The 21,745-nt window shown below is 44.1% G+C and overlaps 1 protein-coding gene across 2 annotated transcripts in view; it reads left to right on the plus strand.

The window, feature by feature from the left end:
• Positions 1 to 21,745, plus strand: part of Matn2 (matrilin 2) — a 151,031-nt gene that overhangs the window by 62,734 nt on the left and 66,552 nt on the right. For both annotated transcript variants that reach the window (XM_031358146.1, XM_031358147.1), the window contains exons 4-5: positions 41 to 163; positions 20,070 to 20,192. In XM_031358146.1, the coding sequence (XP_031214006.1) occupies positions 41 to 163; positions 20,070 to 20,192 (246 nt within the window). The remainder of the gene's footprint in view (positions 1 to 40; positions 164 to 20,069; positions 20,193 to 21,745) is intronic.

The following is a 21,745-nucleotide window of genomic DNA, read 5'->3' on the forward strand; positions in this document are numbered from 1 at the left end:
GGAAGGTGCCGCTGCTCACCTTCTTTGTCTTCCTTTGCAGCTGTCCACATGTGCAGTGTCTTGGAACACAACTGTGACCACTTCTGCATCAATACACCGGGCTCGTACATCTGCAAGTGCAAGCAAGGGTACACTCTCAGCACGGACCAGAAGACTTGCAGAAGTAAGTCAGTGTTGCTTGCTCTTTAGCTAGGTGCACCTTATTCACCCATAGTCCCTCTCCCAACCTACCTGCCACCTCCTCAGAGCTGGAAACAGCTTTTGTATTTTCTGGTATTTGCTCCCCCCCCCCACCACAGCACCTAAGCCTGGCACATAGTAGGTCACCAGGCAATGTGTGAAAGGTCAGTGGAGATGCTGTCTCCAAGAAGCAGTCCCTTTCACATGCACTGCTTCTTGGTGGAAGCTCTTCCATCCTGGCTTTATTAGCTGGGCCCTAAGGAGCTTTCTTTCTCTCTTTTATCTTCTCCCCAAATCATGGACTGAGGATGAGATATTGGCATCAGCAGTGAATCACTGTGCACACCCCATTCTAGAGGTATGCAGGGATCTGGCTACTTTTATGGTTCTCTTAATTTAAAAAAAAAAAAAAAAAAAAAAAAAAAAAAAAAAAAAAAAGGACAAACAGATGTAAAGCATTAGAACTTTAGAACTTATAGTGTTCTTCTCTGGCCCAACTCCCAAAACTAGACAACACACTGATATTTAAGCCAGCAGGTGGTACCCCGGCCTTTCAGGAATTAACCATATAGTGAGTGTATGCCCTTCCTCTTCTTCCTCCTCCTCGTCCTTCTCCTCCTTGTCCTCTTCCTTGTCCTCCTCCTCCTCCTTGTCCTCCTCCTCCTCCTTGTCCTCCTCCTCCTCTTCCTCCTCCTCCTCCTCCTCCTTCTCCTCCTCCTTCTTCCCTGTAAGTTGTAACTGTAACCACTGTTTTAACCACATACAACCCAACTAAGCATTCAAGGCTTGGGAAGACTGGTTGAAAGAAAGCAAAGCGAACTCAGCTAAGTCTGACGTGTAGTTCATGCAATGCAAAATTGTTACAATACCACACAGCGAGCAATTAAGCACTAATGGAAAGCAGTTTGCACAAATGTGCACTGCATTTAGAGAGCCAAACCAGTTTCCACTTTTCTTCTCACTTCTCGTTTTCAGCACTGAGCAGTTGATGGAAGGACCTCCCTGTCCCCATGTCGACTTGGCTCTCTGTTCTGGGGCTCCTCTGTGACCCCAGGACTCTAGCTGAAGTCATCTTCATCTTTCATTGGAACCTTTTTTTTTGGGGGGGGGGGTGGTTCGAGACAGTGTTTCTCTGTATAGCCCTGGCTGTCCTGGAACTCACTCTGTAGACCAGGCTGGCCTCAAACTCAGAAATCCGCCTGCCTCTGCCTCCCAAGTGCTGGGATTAAAGGCATGCGCCACCACCGCCCGGCTGCGCTACCACCGCCGGGTTGTGCCACTATCGTCCGGCTTCATTGGAACCTTTGACACTTTCTCAGGTTCCCCAGCAGAAGTCGGTCACAGCAAATACTCATGGGTTTAATAAAATTTACTGATGTGCCAGGGAGTCTGGGAAGGGTCATCTAGAATCATCTTACACAGCTCTTGGTCACCCTGTCCTCTTCAGGTGTGTTTCGCTATCATGCCTACCCCTTTTCTGCGTTCTCCTCTTTGAGGAGCACAAAATAGTCTCTGTGTCTCATGCCCCGTGATTGGCTGGGGCCTGGGAAGCTGCCAGTGCCCATTTTCTATGGGCTGGCTTAGCCATGCCAGAGGAATTCTGACACCAACAAATAAATAAAGAAATAAAACTAAAGAGCTTTTCTTCCTCAGTTTCACAAGCAGCCTTTGTCAGTCCTGCCTAGCCCAGTGTAGTCCTGGTGTCCTCAGACTCCTCTCGGCCTGAGGGAAGTGCCAGAGCTCTGCCAGGGCTGTGGCACAAAAGAGCTCAAAGCAAAAGCTACCTAGGCTTTAGGTACAGGAGTAGGGAAATCCACTAGAGGAAGGACAGGAGCCCAGGCCAGAGGCTCTTAAATTCAAGGTGACAAATGAATCACAGAGCAACTCCCAGAGTCTTCATGGCTCCAATTCTACAATCCAGGGTCTCCCTTTGTTTGTTCTTTTTCATAAAAGGATGTTTATTTTACTTTATGTGTATGAGTGTTTTACCCGAATGAATGTCCATTCACAGCATGTACCACATACCTGTGGAGGCCAGAAGAGGATGTCAGATCCTCTGGAACTGAATTCATAGGTGGTTGTGCACTGTCATGTGGGTTCTAAGACCCAAACTTGGGTCTCGGCTAGAGCAACAAGTGCTCTTAATGCTGAGCCACCACTCCAGGCTTCTCCTCCTCCTCCTCCTCCTCCTCCTTCTCCTCTTCTTCCTCCTCCTCTTCCTCCTCCTCTTCCTCCTCTTCCTCTTCTTCCTCCTCTTCTTCCTCCTCCTCTTCCTCCTCTTCCTCCTCTTCCTCCTTCTTCTGCTCTTTCTCCTCCTCCTCCTCCTCTTCCTCTTCTGTCAAATCTTTCTCTAATTCATCATATTGTCTGCCCCTCAATTAGATGTCACTTTCAAAGATGGCTGTTTCCTCCTACAAATTAACTTCACATACATTGTTTGGGATTAAAGGTCTACACTAAGGGCATGTCTGTATTCCAGGTAGTAGGATCAAAAGTGTGTGGTATATCTGCATTCCACCTGAATCATACAGACCTAGAAGGTCTTTGGATATGATCAGAGCACATGTTGCTGGATTAAAATTTTTCCACAATTTATAGCTTTGTTAGAAGAGTGCTAAAGCAGTGAACCTTTAAGAGGGTATGTGTGGGAAAACCTCATGTGTGTTCCTACTCACCCACATCTGCTCACCATTTCTGCTTGAATTACTTTTCCACTAGTGAGACCTCTCTCTTTCTCGCAGCCCCCCTCAGGTTTTTGGAGACAAGGTCTTTCTATATAGTATTCCCTGGCTACCCTGGAACTCAATCTGTAGCCCAGGCTGGCCTCAAACATGTGGCAATCTCCCACTCTCTGTCTCCCGAGGGCTGGGATTACAGGTATGTACCATCACACCCAACTTAATTTTTTTTAATTTTAAATTATTTTATTATTTTACATGTATGTGTGTTTTGACCACATATATATCTGTGTACCACATCTATCAGTGCCCATGGAAGCCAGAAGAGAACATTGGATTCCCTGGAACTGGAGTTACAGATAGTTGTGAGTTACTATGTGGGTGCTCAGAATCTAGGCTGGATCTTCCAAAAGAGCAGACAGTGTTTTTAACTCCTGAGCCATCTCTCCATCCATCCGCTACCCTCAACCTTCAACTTAAATTTTAAAGGAAAACCTTACCTCCATTTTGGATCATCTATTTTATGTAAAAGGTAATGAAAAGGCAACAATCATAAAACTTCATTTGACTGAAAAATATAAACATTGTATATGGATTTAAGTATCCTATCTCGGGACATTTTCCCAGGCTACAGAAGTGACTCAATACCTTTATGTTAAAGTGGAAAGAAAGCATGGTCCAGAAAAACAAAAATAGCAATAGGTCCTCTTGTGGGAGTGTGTGGTGTACAGATACATCTTCACATATGTGTGGAGTGTATAGTTCTGTGTAGGCCCGAGCTCTCCACCTTGATTTTTGAGACAGGTCTTCCTCTGAGCCTGAAACTCATTGATTAGTTAAACGGGCTGGCCGGTGAGTCTCCAGGATTTGCAGATCTCTATCTCCAGCCCTGGAATTGCAGGTACTTCTCCAAAGCTTGGCTTTGTATCTGCATTCTGAGCATCTGAACGGAGGTCCCATTCTTCTGCAGCAAACAGTATATCCACTGAGCCACCTCCCCAGCCCAGGATGCAAAAATTCTTAACAAAATTTTAGCAAATAGAACCCAACCATACTATATATAAGAAGAGAAAAATATGAAGAGAAAGCATGGTTTATCCCATTAATGCAAGGTTGGCTTAACATTCAAAGGTAATCAATGTAATTCATTGTATAAATACACTAGTAAAGAAAAATAAATGATCTTAGTGGATGCAGAAAAAGCATTGATACTATAAAAATTCATTCCTAAGAAAACTCTCAGCAAGTAAGAATAAAGGGAAAATAGCTTGATCCAATAAACAGCAACTCTGAGAACAATCAACATTGACATTACATTCCTGGATAAGTCGCTAAATTCCCCTCTAAGAGGAGGGATAGAGGAATATAAAGAAGACACTTTTATCAACATAGAATTGAGGGCCTAATTGGTCTAATAAGGAAAGAAAAAAAATTTAGAAGCCACACGGATTAGAAAGGAAACAACAATGCTACGTTTGTTAGGTTCTGAGGTTCCCTATGTATAAATGCTTATTGAGTCTTCCTTCCTAAAGCTACTAAACTAATCAAGGAGTTGAGTAAGATCACAAGATGAAAAAGTCTACTGAATTTCTATATTGTATTTCTGTACACTGGCAACAAAAATCAGTATCTTAAAATACTATGTAAAATAGAATAAAATATAAGTTCAGGACAAATATTTAAAATAAACATTTTCATTTGTTTGTTCTTAGAGACAGTGTTTGTTTATGTAACCCTGACTGTCCTGGAACTAGCTCTGTAGACCATGCTGGCCTCAAACTCAGAGAGATCCCTCTGCCTCTGCCTCTGCCTCTGCCTCTGCCTCTGCCTCTGCCTCTGCCTCTGCCTCTGCCTCTGCCTCTGCCTCTGCCTCTGCCTCTGCCTCTGCCTCTGCCTCTGCCTCTGCCTCTGCCTCTGCCTCTGCCTCCAGAGTGCTGGGAAAAAGGCATATGCCACCACTACCCTGAGAATGTTATTTTTCACTAAAAAGTATAAAAAGTTTCTGAGATAAACTAAAGAATATGGAAGAATATATTTATCATGCATTAGAACATTCAGTATGGGTAAATTGTTAATTCTTTCCAAGATCATCTATAAATTCAAAATGATTCCCATCAGAACCCTCATTAACTTTTTTAGAAATACATGTGATTTCAAAGTATTAACAAAAAATGTGTAACCTAAGAGTCGAAACATTCCCTTCTCATTTCTCCTGGCAGTCGTAGTTCAGTGAAGTCCCCATGACACTGCATTAGCAAATATTGAATCTTTGTTGTAGGAGAAAGGTAGGGTCACTACACTATGATCTCCTGACCAACATCCATCAGTAAATTCATAACCTCATTTTGCCCATGTTGCTATTTAAGAAAGCCTTATTGTACACACACACACACACACACACAGACACACACACATGCACACATATATATCTGACACTAGATTTATAGCTAGTCACGCAGTTAACCATGCCTGATGAGGGTTATCTAACATTTATTTTCTCCATACTGTACACTGTAGCCTTCTTCCACTAAGGACCACTAGACAGTGCTTCAACACTACCTTGGAGAACTATATAAATAGCAAAATCACCAAGAAAATGCACAAAAATGTGGCACTAGATAGACTGAAAACAACTTTTGTGTTTACAAGCTGAAAGTGGAAGACAGAGGAGAGCAGCAACTGCCTGAGCTGGGAGCAAATGTGTTGGGGACTTGGTATTTGCCCCGCTCCAGTGTCTATGGGTGGCAGAAAATGACAAAGCATGGAATTTAAGATGTTAGTAAATGTTTACAAGTAGGCAAATTTAAAATATGTGATCTGAGAATAAAGTGCATTTGATTAAAACTTTGAAAAAGATAAATGGAATTGTAGGTTTGAAGCTACCTGCTTTTAAGACTATTTACAAAGCAGAATATAATCAAGTCAATATATATGTATATGTATATAATATCTTGCCATTATCACAAATTATGTGAACAATCAATTCAAAGTACATTCCAAAAAAAAAAAAAAAAAAAAAAAAAAAAAAAAAAAAAAAAAAAAAAACAAAAACAAAGTACATTCCAAGACATAAGAATAAATGCTACTAAATATCCCAGATGAGTCCATAGGAAAATATTGTCATGTTTGGCAAAAATTCTTAAGACTTAAAAGAAAAAAAATCAGTAAATTTTATTAAAATCCATTGATCTTTGAATTATATTACCACTAAAAGAAAAGATAAACTAAATTATGATAAAACATTTGCAAAGCATATCCAACAAAAGATTTCAGAATATATAAAGAAGACAAAACAACCCATTAAAAATAGGGAAAAAAAATTGAGTAGACACTAAACCAAAGATGGCATAGAGCTGAGGTGTAGTTTGGTGTTTGCAGAATGTTTGTACGGTGTGTGTAAGACTCTGGATTCAATATTAGGACTGAAAATCAGACAAAGAAAGCATAGGGATAACAAAGAAGCTCATAAAAGGATGCTCGTTACTAGCCAGTAGGAAAATGCAAACTCAAACCACACTGGGGTACCACTACATACTAACTGGACTAGATATATTTTTAAAAGATCTTCCTTTTCTTTTTCTGTATGTGTGCGTGTGCACGTGTGCGTGTGTACCATGTGTGTATGCATACTCTCAGATACCAGAAAAGAGTGTTGGAGGCCCTAAAGCTGGAGTTACACACAGTGGTATACCACCCAGCTCCAGTATTGGGAACTAAGCTCAGGTTCTTGGGAAGAATAGCAAGAGCTCTAACTGCTGAGCAATCACTCTAGCTCTAGAATAGATACATTTAAAGAGTGGCTGTCACAGTCAAAACCTGGAACTTTGATACACTGTATTTTAGTTACTTTTCTAGTGCTATGGTAGAACAATAGAAACACAAGACTAAGGCAACTTATAGAAGAGTTTATCGGAGATTTACAGTTTCAGAGGGCGAGTTAGAGTCCATAGACATCATGTTAGGGAGTGTGACAGCAAGCAGGCAGCCATGGCATTGTAGCATTAGCTGACAGCTTATATGTTGACCCACAAGCCATAGGCAGAGAGACAGGTAACTGCGGATGGCACGGCCTTTTGGATGGCACGGCCTTTTGAAACCTCAAAGCCAACTCCCAGTGACTCACCTCCTCCATCAAAGCCACACCTCCCAATCCTTCCTTAACAGTTTGCCCAAACTGCCTTGGGGACAAGGCATTTAAATATATGAACCTATGGGAGTCATTCTGATTCAAACCACCACACACTGCTGGTAAGAATGTAAAATGTTCTACCACTTTGGAAATTATTTTAGCATTATTTATAAGCTTGGATGTGTACCTCACATGTGTACCTACCATTCACTTTGATATTTAACCAAAGAAGTGAGTTCTGTCTAAAGATCTTAGCACAAATGTTCCCATGTGCTTTTCTTGGGATAATCCTACACTGGCAGCCATACATGCTCCTCATCTGGTGAATGGATAACACCCCGCACTCAAGCACACACTGTACTACCACCCAGCAATGAGGAATGAACTCCACAGGCAGGAGCCAGCATGCCTCAGTGTAAACCTTCCGCATGAAAGGAACTGGATGCTAAAATAGGATACTTGCTGTAAAGCAAGTAAATTCTTCCTATCCTATCCCATCTAGCTCAGACTATGATTTATTTATTTAGCTTTTGCTCAATTACTGCGGGTTACCGCCTAGTCTAAGTTTCTAATGGTTAAACGGACTGCTTCCCCGACTGTGCTCCCCAAATGCTTGCTGGTTGTGTTTCTTCCGGGCTATTTCTGCTCCAGCAGTCAGCTGGGGGGAGTCGGGGAGGCGAGGTGCATGTCACTCAGCCCTGCGCTCCTGCTAGGTCATGTCTAATGAATACCTTCTGTGCTCTCCCTCTTCCTCTTTTTCCCCTACCGCAACCTCCAGCCAGGTAAATGGAGCTCCGCCTACTTCTAATCTTCCCAGCCTCTTTTATTTACCCAATAGCTGTAAATTGGAGAACAAAGTTTACATTGTATCACTTGGTGAGAGAAGAGCTGCTCCTGGTGGGAGGGTGCAACCAGATCTTGGGGGCCAGTATTTAGCATTCGAATACATAGCAACACCAGACCAATTCCCAGCAATTTGCTGTGTCTTTTAATCCATGCTGAAGAGGGCAGATCAGTGGTTACCCTGGGACCAAGAGGAAGGGCAGGTGGAGGAGTTACAGGATGAGCAAGGATGATTACATTTGCTATCTTGACTTTGTTGATTATGTGTAGATATACCCAGTTTATCAATTTAGACAATTTATTTTTTATTGAAATGTGTTTTTCATATGTAGTCCAACCTGGTCTCACATTCCGTTCTTCGGCCTCAGCCTCCCCAGCACCAGGCTGCACTGCCACGGTTGCTTGACTTTGCATTTAACGCAGTTTGTTTCTGCCAATTACAAGTCAACAAAGCCAGCATCTGTAAATCAGAATGAGGGCTCCGAATGTAAGCAGTGCTCAAAGTGCTGCAAGCAAAAGAGATTAGAGAAAGAGTCTTGGAACTAGACCAGGACACATGCTAAAGCAGTTGGAAACTCCAGCTGGGTCTTTGGTGACTGAAGGAGCTGAACATGTGTGTCAAGGAAAAAGTCGCAATTAGTCCTGCATATTAAAGTCACAGTTGGATCTGACGTTAGTGCTGTTTGTTGCTCTGTACTAGAAGGCAAATAATGATTCAAAGATGCCATTCATTTATACATGCCCTATAGGATCCTTTCTGTGGGTGAGCACTCTTCCTGGGCATTTCTCTTGTATATGTGAGACTTAAGAAACTCACATTTTAGCTTCCCCTATGGCGCACACACAGTGAAAGATATGAAGGCTACAGCCAGCTTATGATTCTGTTCAGTTTCAGTTCAGTGTGCATTCTTTATGCCTACAGAATTATCGACACCCCAGCAATGATTTGTCCCAAGGATGACTTTATGACATGAAGTACCGTGGGCGGGTGGGTAGTAGTAATGAGATTGACATAATTCTGCACAGAGAAACACGATTTTGAGAGCAAACTGCAGAGTCTAGGAGCTAAGCTCCCCAAGTGCCTAGAGAAGGGCGATTATCAATGAAGGGAAAGCCTGGGCCGGACATGCTTGTTAGTCATTAGGAGAAGGGTCTGGGGAGAGACAAAGAGGCAGAATAAAAGGAGACACACAGAGACAGAGACAGAAAAAGGGGGAGAGACAGACAGACAGACACAGACACATAGAGGCAGAGACAGAAAGAGAGAAACAGAGGTGGGGCAGGGAGGCAGCGAGGGTAAGAAAACAGGGCATCAACTGCACAAGCCAGCCGCTAACCCACCTGCCACTAAGAGCACCTGCCGCTAACCCACCTGCCGCTAACCCACCTGCCACTAAGAGCACCTGTGTAGAGGACTAGCTGAGAAGGAAACCCAGACTCCCAGCTTCTTCCTGATCCTAGCTGCTGAGCCTAGAGTTTAGAGATCATGGGGTATCGTTCGCTCACTCTCTGCCTGTGTCAGGGCACAGAGTTAAAAACAGAAGGAATCTGGAGAGAGAAAAGCCCCATGGGAGAACTGAACTGACTAAACATGAAGCAATAATAGTTTTGAAAGAATTCCACACATGGGGAGATGAGCCTAAACCATCTGCTGCTTCTATGTGTTCCAGTCTCCACCTGCCTAGACCTGATAAACCAGGACCTCCCGGCAGGGCTCACAAGCCACCTGTGGGTTCTAATGTCCATTCTATCTTAAAGCCCTTTGACCGAGACATTTAACTCTCACTAGGAAGTCTGCTGAATCTGCATGCATGTGTACACGTGCATGTGTGTGTTGTGTGTGTGTGTGTATTAAGACCATAATGATGTGATAACTTTGAAAACTAAAAAGCATTGCTCTCCCACAATGACGTATTATTTCATTGATTGCTTCATTCAGTCAGGGTCTTTTTTTTTTTAAAGAATTATTCATTAATTTTAGGCATATGAGTATCAGATCCCTTTATAGATGGTTGTGAGCCAACATGTGGTTGCTGGGAATTGAACTCAGGACCTCTGGAAGAGCAGTCAGTGCTCTTAACCACCGAGCCATCTCTCCAGCCCAAGTCAGGGTCTTTTTTTTAAATGTATATGTATATGGATGTTGCCCATATGTATGTCTGTGTGTCATTTGTGTGTGTGGTACCTGTGGAGGCCAGAAGGAAGCACCAGATCTCCTGGACCTGGAATTACAGCCTGTTGTGAGCCTCCATGGGGGTCCACTGAAGGGGCACTGGCTGTTCTTACCTCTGAGCTATGTCTCAAACCCATTACTTGGGTTTTAGTATTTTGTATGGGATACCTCCCATAGGAAAGCTACAGTCTCACAAGTGAATAGGAGAAATGATTCCAAGGCTCTGGGGAGAGAGGAACAGGCCCAGCTGGAGCTTGCCAGAGAGGGCAGCTTGGTTTTCTCTGGGACATTGGGATCGTTTTGTTTCTTTCAGGAGAGAAGCACAAGGCTGATGACTCACATTTACTGTTGAGTCTCAAAATCCAAATTGCAGCTGTCAAAATAAGATTAGTGCTATGAAAAAGGAGAGGATGGTCCCCAAAATGTGGGCTTGGGTTTGACTTGCCTTTGTAGATGGCTAACTCAGGGGTGAGCTTTTGGGTTGAGGCAGTAAGAGACCCCAGTGTTGTCAATGAAGTGAAATACCAGCTGTGATAACAGCTTTCCTCTCCCTCTCTCCCTCTCTCCCTCTCTCCCTCTCTCCCTCCCTCCCTTCCTCTCTCCCCTCTCTCTCTCTGCCTCTCTCCTTCTCTCCTTCTCTCCCTCTCTCCCTCTCTCTCCCTCCCTCCCTCTCCATCTCCCTCTCTCTCCTTCCCTCCCTCCCTTCCTCTGTTTCCTCTCCCTCTCTCCCTCTTTCCCTCTCTCCCTCTACCCCTCTCTCCCTCCCTCCCTCCCTTCCTCTCTCCCCCTCCCTCTCTCACCCCTCTCCCTCTTTTTCTCCCTCTCCCTCCCTCTCCTTCTCCCCCTCTCCCTCCTTCTCCCTCTCTCTCCCTCTCCATCTCCCTCTCTCCCTTTCTATCTCCCTCTCTCCCTCCCTCCCTCTCCATCTCCCTCTCCTTCCCTTCCTCCCCTCTCTCATTGTGATAAACAATTTCTCATTTGTTCATCTTGGGTTAAATACTAGGAGGAACTATTTTTAAAAAATATAGAGTGCCTTAGTGAAGGTGTTCATTTGCTTTTACTCCAAAGGAGAAATTAAGCTGTCGTTAGTGCCAATAGCATGTGTTGTGGCTTGTCTAAAGTCCTGAAGCATCTATAAAAGCTCTTTCATTAAGCCCTGGGTGATGCTAGCCAAGCAGCCACAGCCTCTGCCTCGTGCTCCCCTTCTCCAATGTTAACAAGATGCACATCCCAAGTTCTCTGGGCTGAGAACGTAGCACTAAGATCAGGACATGAGTGAAGGGAAAGGCTTAAATACAGGGTTCATGTGCCCCTCTGGGGAGAACCTATGGATGGATTGCAGCACAGCCTTGAGCCTACGGCACCCTTACTAATTGATTTCACCTGTCTTTGCAGCCCACGGCTCTAGTAAAACTCTCCAGGACCAAAGACAGATGGGTGCATTTTGCTGACTGTGTGCTAATAGTTGCCCCTGGCAAGACATAGCCTAAATTTGGCCAGACCATTTGTTATAAGATTCAAAATGCCAATTTTGCTGTATCAGATCAATTTAACAAACCAAACATAGCCAAAGATACTTTTAAAATATTTTGTAAGTGTCATATCCATGTCTGAAGGCTCCCTAAGTACCCAATAAAATGAAACCATCTTTATGGAATTGTGACTTGAGCAAATATTGTCTCTAGGGTCATGACTGTGTTGTCTAGACCTTTCTCCATCCTGCCTTAAGATTTAGGAGGTGAGGAGTGTGTGTTTGTTAAGCCGTCTCCAGGCCACATGCTTTTCTATCTATTATTATCTCCTTTAACGCTGTAAACAGGGTACTTTCTAAATTCAATTATTTCACAGCTTTATGAAAGTTGTTTCTTTCTGGGTATGGTAGAATACTCTTATAACCCCAGCCTGGTCTACAAAATGAGTTCCAGGAAAGCCAGGGTTCTGTTACACTGAGAAACCTTGTCTCAAAACAAAACAAAACAACAAAACAGACAAACAAAAATCCAAAACCAAAACAAAAGAAAACTGTTTTTTGAAGGCCATTTGCTGAAGTCTCCCAGCTAACCAAGTTTGCCTCCAAAGATGATATTCCACCTGCTTGCCTCACCACTTGCTTTGCAGAAGAGACGTACTGCTGTCCTCCAGTGGTGACTCCCCGAGAGACTATTTCTGCATCATCTCTTCACATCTTTGCAGAGTCACCTCAGCAAAGCCACTTTTTCATCACATCGTGTAAAATGTGTCTTAGGATTTTACTGCCGTGAGCAGCTACTCTAACCAAGGCAACTCTTTGGGGCTGGCTTACAGGTTCAGAGGTTCAGTCCGTTATCATCAAGGTAGGAGCATGGCAGTGTCCAGGCAGGTGTGATACAGGAGGAGCTGAGAGTTGTACCTCTTCATCTGAAGGCTTCCAGGAGAAGGCTGACTTCCATGCAGCTAGGACGAGGGTATTAAAGCTCATGCCCACAGTGACACACCTAATCCAACAAGGCCACATCTCTGAACAGTGCCGCTCCCTCTGCCAAGCATATACAAACCATCACACGTGGTAGTTCTTAAACATGCCTAACTTTCTGTTTATAAGATAGTGTTGCTGGTCCCTCATTAGTGATGTGTTGGTCGGTATTTAACCATCTCTCTAGGGGAAAAGGCTCTGGTTTGCAGTGTTTGCCAACTTACCCGGTGTAAACACTCCTACCTTGGCCATTTCAAGCTACTTATGTGGAAGAAATGCCAGTCAACAGTTCTAGAGGAGCTGACTCCAGCACACCAAAGAATCCCTTACGAGATTCTCAATGGAAGTTTTTTCCTTAAGTCTTTTCTGGTCTATTTGATTCATTATTGTTTTCCTTATACAATGAAAATTTGTCTTGAATGAACAAGTGGAATAATTCTGTCACTCACAAAAATTCTTCCATTGACCACTTGCCGGGCATCAGGCTGGGTAATTGAGCTTGCTGAGTTAAGCAAGCATAAGGACCTGTCTGCTCCTGTGTGTCAGGCAGGATAGATTCATCTTATTTACAAATTAAGCATTAAATTGTAATTGTTGTGAGAATTATAGAGAGAACTTGTGAGGGAGAACTTGATAAATGCAACTGAAGTCTCCTTGGAAAATACACTTTAAAAAAAAAGTATTCATCACTGAGCCATCTCTCTGGCCCTCATAAAATACACTTTGAGATGTATCCTAAAGGATACATAAAAATTAGGTAGGTGAAAAGTAGGCAAAGAAGGGGTATGAACACTTGAGGTTAAAAAAAAAAAGAGAGAACAGCATGTTCAGTCTTGGAGCATGAAAAATCTTAATTTGAAGGATAAAGAGGAGAAATGGAGAAGCATTAGCTGAAACTGAAGAATAGCCAGGTAATTGTATGGTACTCTGCCTTGCACTGGATGGTTGGGATATCATGCTGGCGCCACTAAGACAGTTAAGCAGAGGAGAGCAGAGCAGATCGCTGGGTTAGGCTGGAGCAGAAACCAGAAGGCGGTGTGGCATTTTACCACAATTGGTTGAGCTGGTCCTGACTCTCCTTGGCAGGGGAGGTTAAGAGCAGTAGCAAAAAGTATCAAATTGTTGATTGGGTTTGAAGGAGACTGAAATGGGAGGATACCGTGACTTCTTCAACTCCAAGGCAAAAATCTGCTAATCAGAAAAATTCATCTTTGCTGAAGGGAAATTAAAGACTAGTAGGGATCTTTTCCAGCTCTCCCATTCCTGCCTAGGAGCACCCACGAGGTAGCGGTGCTCTTGGGTGGGCAGGCAGGAGGCTGTCAGGTCAGACCAACTGTGTCATCTAAGCCCGAGGCATGAAACTCACGATTCATGATCCCAAGGCCACAGGAATGCCCCCACTTCTGAGTGTTGGCCCAGTCCTTCACTGAGCTTGCAGCCCATGGAAGAAAAACAAATTAGAGACACCCTGTGTTTGTGTGACACATATGTGAATTTCTTTATCTAGCCAACAATAACCAGTTGTGCAATATGTTGGGCACTGTAATTGGTACTAGGCATTAGCAGATAGCAATCAGATCCTCTACCCACCATGACAGTTTTTCTGGTATCTCCAACTAGAGACCGGTGCCTCCATGCCCCTGTCCTCAGACAGGAGTGTGTTTTGCGGAGGATGAGGAGGGGCATGAAGATGTGCAGAAGTTTGTTTTCATCTCTCTAATCTTTCCTGGACCCCAATTCTGTTGGAGGAAAGGGCTTTGGGGAGTTAGGAATATCGTGGCTGGAAGGCAGTGGGTATGACCTCTGTCATTGTTAACAACCAGGCACCTTCATGGCCAGCCCGAGGGGCCTAGCTACAGCAAGACAGGTCATCACTAGCTGCCGAGAGGCAGTTCCTATTGCCACTTACCTAGTGTCCCATGTCCTAGTCCTGCGCATGTACCACATTCCTGATAAAAGGTCCCATCCCTCCTCCCCTCTCTCATGTTTTCTTTCCTCGACCCTGAGCTTCTGTATGTATCTCACTCCCGTTTTTTCTCACTGGGCCAGGCAGACCCTCAGCCAGCCTTTCCAGTGCTGGGGTAAATGGTAATAGTTGCAGGACCCTGAGGATGAAGTCTTTGAACAGGCTTCTGAAAGAGATGATGCTTGACTGATGTTGCAAGCCATACTTGGGTCACCAGGCAGAGAAGGCAGAGGAGGCTGTGCCAGGGTAACAGGAACTCTGAAGCCAAGGTCTCTTCCATGCTCCGAAGTGGGTTTATCACTCTTCAGTGAAGTTCTTCCAGGCTATGAGGGAGAAAGTTGTTTTTCAAAAGGATAAGGAATTGTCCAAAAATATCTGTACTTTTTATTTTCAAGTGGAAGTGATCAATGTTAGGAAAACAGGAAGGCATTTGGTTAGATCCCAGTCTCCATTTATTCCTTTTTCTTTGTTTAATAAGATTAAACTCTCAACAGTTTCCCTTGGGTCAGTATAAATCAGTCATGGTCATAAACCCCGACATTCTAAAAACAGTATGAAAGAACAGCCACATAAAGCCAACTGGCAAGCTCAGTATTCGTGGGACAATTCCTTGGGACTGGGAGCTTGGTGGTCCTGCCACACTCTGCATTCTCATGTGTGTCTGGAGAGAGAAAGCTGAGCCTTGGGGTTTCAGGGTCACAAAAGAAGTCTGAATATCTTCCCCTCAGAGGATCACGGGGATTTTTTTCTTTTTCATGGGGTTTGGTGATTTTTGACTACTGCACTCTGGGGATTTTGAGGATATTTAGCAAACATTAGCAAACACTGCTGCTGAAATCCTACCCTTTAGCCAGTCTAGTTTAACAGAAGGGGTGTATCTTGACATTGGGAGAGAGTGGTGTGTGTGTGTCTGTGTGTGTGCGCGCAACTATAAGTTAATTTCATGATTAGTGTGGTGGAATGGGGGGTGGACAGGGAGGGGAGCTCTTCTCTTCCCTTCTCTTCTTCCCTTTCTGTTTCTTTCCTTTTTCCCTTCTCTTTTTTCCCTCTCCTTTCCTCAGTGCCAACAGAGTCTCTCACTGGGTCCTGGAGCTTAGCAGTCAAACTAGGCTGGCTCATTGGTGAACTCAAGGATCCATCCGTCTCTGCCTCCCCAGTGCTGGGGTTACAAACACCCATGCCTGGCTTTTTATATTGCCTTGTGATTGAGGCTGGCCCAACAGGCATTTTACTATCTGAGCATCTTCCAGTCCTAACATCAGTGTTTTTTGAAAGGACTCCAGAATGTCTAATAGCATCCTGTTTCAGTAGACAGGGACACACAGTTATTCCTTGGACTTTGCAGAGTCCTGGCCTGTCCAGAAAATAATCAGCATTTCCTTGACATCTGCTCTGTCTGTTCTAAAGAGGGAAGTCTTCTGGTACAAAAATAAAATCACACAGTATCTCAAGGACCTTGTTCATTTGTTTTGAAATGATATTTTTAAAAGGCAATACACAAAATTTCTCTTGTTTTTACAAGAGCTCTTCTTCAGAATTTTGAAGCCAGGCAACTGTAAGTAAATGACTAAAAGCCCTTATTCCCACCTCTTCTTGCTCTTCCTGTTCAGTATGTGTGTGTGTGTATGTGTTGGGAGGGTGTCTAGTGACCCAAAGGGGACCAGACAACACTTGGAGCAGGGATACAAGTTCTTGTCTCCTGCAGAGATGGCTAGGAGCAACTGTTGTCATGAGCTGGGCCCATATTTCCTCATAAGCAGGACTTTGTGCTGGCCACCTGCAAAAAGGGACTGCATCACCACATAAACACGTGCACCATTAATATCATGATGCATGCTGGGGAGGGAGAGAGCAGAGTCTGAGCTGGGGTACACAGACAGCCAGTGGTGAAGCTAAAAGCTCCTCATGGTCCGAGGCAAACTGGCTGTCACCTGACAGGCACAGTGAAGTCTGGGACCTGAGGACCCTGACACTATTCTCATACAAATAAATAGTTTTCATTGAGCTATGCTGGAAGTCTGCTAAGGTCCCAGAGCTGAGAATATCTGTGACACACGAGAATACAACGCTTTCGCTCAGTTTGGATGGAATCACCTTCTCTCCCTGGAGGGTGGCCCTTTTGTCTTTGAACAGAGTGCAGATTCCTCAGCCTGCTAGAGGGCTCTCAGCCATCTGGGGTTAGCAATCCCTCCCAAGCTCTCCTGCCACTTTCCAGAGAATTCCCAGAGTATGCTCCAAATGCCAAGCATATCCAGGTCTCCTCCACACCAGGATGTCCCCTTGGTCTCCATTCTCCTTCTTAGACCTGAGCATTTTAATATGTGAGAGTGTAAATCTTAATAATAATAATAGTAATAATAATAATAATAATAATAATAATTATTATTATTATTATTATTTTGGTAAGGGTTCATCTCAAGCTGAAGAGAGATGGCTCCGTGGAAAAGAACACTGGCTGCTCATCCAGAGCATTTGGGTTTGACTTCCAGAGCATTTGGGTTTGACTTCTAGCACCCGTATGACAGCTCACAACTTTTCTAACTCCAGTTCTAGGGACTATGATGCCCTCTTCTGGCCTGCTTGGGAACTATATGCATGGATGTGGTGCACAGACATACATGCAGGCAAACACACATACACATACACATAAAAATAAAAAGTTAAAAAAAAGTGCCCAGTTTATTTAATAGAGATGCTGAGTCAGGTCAGTTTTTATCTTTTTGTCAATTTAATATGTTTATCTGAAAGCACAATACAAAATTCAAAGACATGTGTGCATGTCTGTGGAGATCAGAGGACAGCCCCAATTGTTATTCCTCAGACACTATGCACCTTTTGCTTGAGGGTCTGTCACTGGTCTGTGTCTTTGCCAAGTGGGTGAGACGAGCTAGCAGGGAGTGGCAGAGATTCTGTTCTGCCTCCCATCTCACTGCCAGGATTATAAGTACCTGCTACCATGCTTAGCTATTTATGTGGGTTCTGGGGACTAAACTCAAGTCCTCATGTTGCCAAGGCAAGAACTTTGCAGACTGATCCATCATCCCCAGGAGGGGACAGTTAGAGAAACTGAGTTTTACAGAGTGAACGAGACAAATGCAGACCCGTGGATGTTCTCAGCGCTGAGAACACTTGACAATAGAGGGCTTATCCCTGGGCTTACCCCTAAAAGGGGGACTTATGGCTCAGCGGTTAAGAGCACTTCCAGAGATCCTGAATTCAATTCCCAGCAACCACATGGTGGCTCATAACCAGCAATTGGATCTGATGCCCTCTTCTGGTGTGTCTGAAGACAGCTAGAGTGTATTCATATAAATAAAATAAATTAAAAAAAATTTTAAGGCAAGGGACCTAATAAAACCCCCTCTGAGGCCAAGGGGAAATCACAGAACTGGGAGCAGGAAGAATGTAAGAGTGGGAATATGGGAGAAGGGCTACAGAATGTTCTCTCCAGGTCATAGCGGCCATTGCAATCATGCTGTTCCAGCAGCCTTGGCTGCCTGCACTGGGCCTTCACAAGACTGGGCATAGTTAACCATAGATCTATAGGGACTTATGGGCCCGACCCTTCCTTGCTGAGCTACTGCCTACAGACGGATTCCCGAGGAGGGACAGTCATTTTCTTTAGTTGTATACCCTTTGGTAACCGTCCCCAGCCCAGGATGCACTGGATAGTTCCAAACTCAAGTTTCAGTGAAAGCCCTAGGTAAATTCAGTGGGTCACAGAACAAAATGACATGACTATGGGAAGGAGACTGGTAGGGAGGGAGAAGAGTGAGAGAACCAGAAAGCATTACTTGTACAAGATTGTCAAAAACTAATTTAATAAAGGATGTTTTAAATAACAAGGAAGGATGATGAGGCCGGAGAGTGGCCAAACCTAAGAGCATCCTGCAGGGACCTGAGTTCAGTTCTCAGTACCATGTCAGGTGGCTCACAACAGCCCGTGTCTCCAGCTCCAGAGGATCTAAACCCTGTGCTCGCCTCGGTGGGCAGCTGTGCTGGTGAGCACATATAAACAGACAGACACAGTTAAAGACAAAATCAATCTTTGTTTAAGTGCTATAGACTTTTTTTTTTCTTTTAAGTATAAAAGGTAGAGTCAGGGACTGACAGTTTTCTGGGTAACTGAGTTTTCATCACACTTGATGTAGTGGTGCTTTTTAACCAAAGGAATGTCCCTTTAACACATTCAGTCCCCTTTATGCTCTCTGGCTCTCCCTGATTTTAATGGCAGGATCGTAAGTAGAGTGTCATTTCATGGCATTCAAGCAGTCTCCTTGCCAGGAAACAGCATCATCATGTCTGCCCATCTGTGCCAAGGAGAGGCTGAGTCACTGTTGGGTCGAAGGTGCCTTTAACCTTTTCTTCCTCTAATGTATTCCCAAGTCTATGGCTGAGGCGAATCCCCGTACACACGTGCCTGTACTGCGTGTGAATGTCTAAGCAGCTCAGCACTTTGTGGCTATGGGATGACTAACTCAAACCAGACTGTGAATAGAGCATGCCTCCGTCACTCCCTGTAATCTGGCTCCATCACGCATGGCATCTAGCGTTGGTTGTGCAGGTGGACGAGCAGAGTGCATAGAAAGCTTTCAAAGAACCTTTCCTCTAGTCAGTCGGGAGGAGGAAAGGCTGATGGGAATCTGAAGAACGGTGTTGTGCTTGGACCTGCCACGGGTCTCCAGTCAGTGTTCTGCTGCTGTGAAGAGACCCAATGGCCATGGCAACTCTTAAAAGGAAAACATTTAACGTGGCTAGCTTACACTTACAGTCCATGATTGTCCTGGTGGGATGCATGGTGGTATGTAGGGGGACAAGGTGCTGGAAAGGTAGCTGAGAGTTCTACATCTTGATTGGCAGACCGCAGAAGGGGAGAGTACTGGGGCTTAGCTTGAGCATTTGAAACCCCTAAAGCCCTTCCCGAGTGACACACCTCCTCTAATAAGGCCGTACCTACTCCAACAAGGCCACACCTGCTAACAGCGCCACTCCTCCGTGAGAGTCTATGGGGCCCATTCTTGCTCAAACCACCATATCATATTTCTAGCAGACTGGTAAGTCAGTAACTTCCTTGGCTGCCTTATCTGCACAGTGTCAAAGGCAGCTCAAAACGAAGTCATCCCAGCATCCGCTGGCGAAGCTACGCATGCCCAAAGGCTAGGAATGGCGAAGCTACGCATGCCCAAAGTCTAGGAATGGTGAAGCTACGCATGCCCAAAGGCTAGGAATGGTGAAGCTACGCATGCCCAAAGGTTAGGAAGGGTACTTTCTGGGAGCAAGTAGAAGCTCTCGCTCACAACTCAGCTCACATGAGCCCACAAAATATGTTCAGAGTGGTTTTCATTGCCGCAGGAAAAGACAAAATTGATATTAATTAAAATTACTTAGTTTCCACATAATTCCAACGCTGAAAATGTCTTTAATCTACACTAAAATGCATAAAATGTCAGCAGTGCTGTCTCTGGGTAGTAGACTACAGGTGGATTTCCCTTTTCTGTATTTTGCCCCTCAATTTTCTACCATGATAATTTATTAAAATGTGTAACGTTACTTAAGATGACTGTAGTAAGTGCTATAGAGTTGAGTTGTCATGGGCCAGTAGCTCTTCTCCTCCAGAGCTATGTGCTAACGGTGTAACTTTGCCTCAGTCCAGGATCTGTGTGCCACCGAGGACCACGGCTGTGAGCAGCTGTGCGTGAACATGCTGGGCTCCTTCGTCTGCCAGTGCTACAGTGGCTACACCCTGGCCGAGGACGGGAAGCAATGTACAGGTGGGTATCTCTCCAGTCCTGTGTGCCAAGGAAGGGCACATTAAGAATAGGAAAGACAGCGGGTAGAATTCAACATGCGTGAGGCCCAGACTGTCCTTCTGGTTTGTTTATTTATTTATTTATTTATTTATTTATTTATTTATTTATTATATGTAAGTACACTGTAGCTGTCCTCAGACGCACCAGAAGAGGGCGTCAGATCTCATTATGGGTGGTTGTGAGCCACCATGTGGTTGCTGGGATTTGAACTCATGACCTTCCGAAGAGCAGTCAGTGCTCTTCCCCACTGAGCCATCTCACCAGCCCTGTCCTTCGGGTTTTAATGAAGTTCTTGGTTTTATGTTCTAGTGTTTAGGCAGATTTTGAACTTTAAAGACTTCGTTTTTGCTTGGGGTCAGTATCTGTTCATTCTAGATCGTCCACATAAAGCAAGCTTGATGATCATCCATATAAACGTAATTGCTTTCTACTTCACTGCTTGAAAAGGTCAGAGCTTGGGGATGTAACTGTACAGCTCATGTATTATACATACATTTTATTTTACTTGGTGATGGGCAGCGATACTATGCAGTACCTCAAAGACACTGGCAGTCTTATCTCTCACTTTGGACCTGCAGTTCAGTGAAAGACTCAACTGTGTGCACTGGCATCATGGTCACAGAAAACAAACAGCCTCAAACATAAAGCCAGGGAGGGGGTCTCCTGAGCTGCAAGCACAGACTCACAGTCGAACACCCTCCCAACTTGGGGATGCCATACTGAGCGGGTTAGGGGTTGGGCTAGCCTTGGAGTTCTTCACTGATGGGTTGTAGTTTCCCTTAGTCTTTGGAGAAAAGGCCAGCAAACCCCTAATATGTATGCAGGACCTTCCTGATTGGCTAAGGTACCTTGCTCATTCATCATTAGAGCAAGAAATAGTAGGTAAACAACAGGTGTTCAGTAAGCTGAGCTGAAGTGAATGTAGATTCCTGACCAAATCTTTGTTTTCTGTTCTATAGCCCATTGCTTTCAGAGGCCATGTAGATTCTCTCCATGCCCTGTTTCCGTATGTTTATTCTTTTGTATTTCAAATGCATATTTTCCAGCATACCCAGATTGTTAAGTGTGTGAAAGAGGAAAAAGACAACGACAACAAAAAGTGGGTTATTTGCTATTTGCATGGGCATAATCAGAGTATTGTGGTCTTGCTTTTATACACTGGTGCATTTGAAAACTACCCTCATCTGAGATCAGCAAATGGAATCTTCGCCTAAGCCTTGGAGCTATCTGTTGGGGATGGGGTGTTAATTTCCTGGTGGTGACTATGACAGAGTGGCAGAGTATTCTGTTGACACACCGCCAAAACAGAAGTCAACACAGATCCACCAATTATTACTTTGATTCATTAATTCTTTATTGTACAACTAATATTTAAAGTCGAGAAAAATCACTGCTAAAAATTCATTGCATTTTCTACCATACTTTTCCCTGTAGAAATACGTACTACAAAACATTTTTTTTTGCCCATTCCTGTTGTTAAATGAGTAGAAAATTTGTGAACTGAAAAAGAAATG

Source organism: Mastomys coucha, unplaced genomic scaffold (assembly GCF_008632895.1).
Source record: "Mastomys coucha isolate ucsf_1 unplaced genomic scaffold, UCSF_Mcou_1 pScaffold7, whole genome shotgun sequence".
Classification (NCBI taxonomy): Eukaryota; Metazoa; Chordata; class Mammalia; order Rodentia; family Muridae; genus Mastomys; species Mastomys coucha.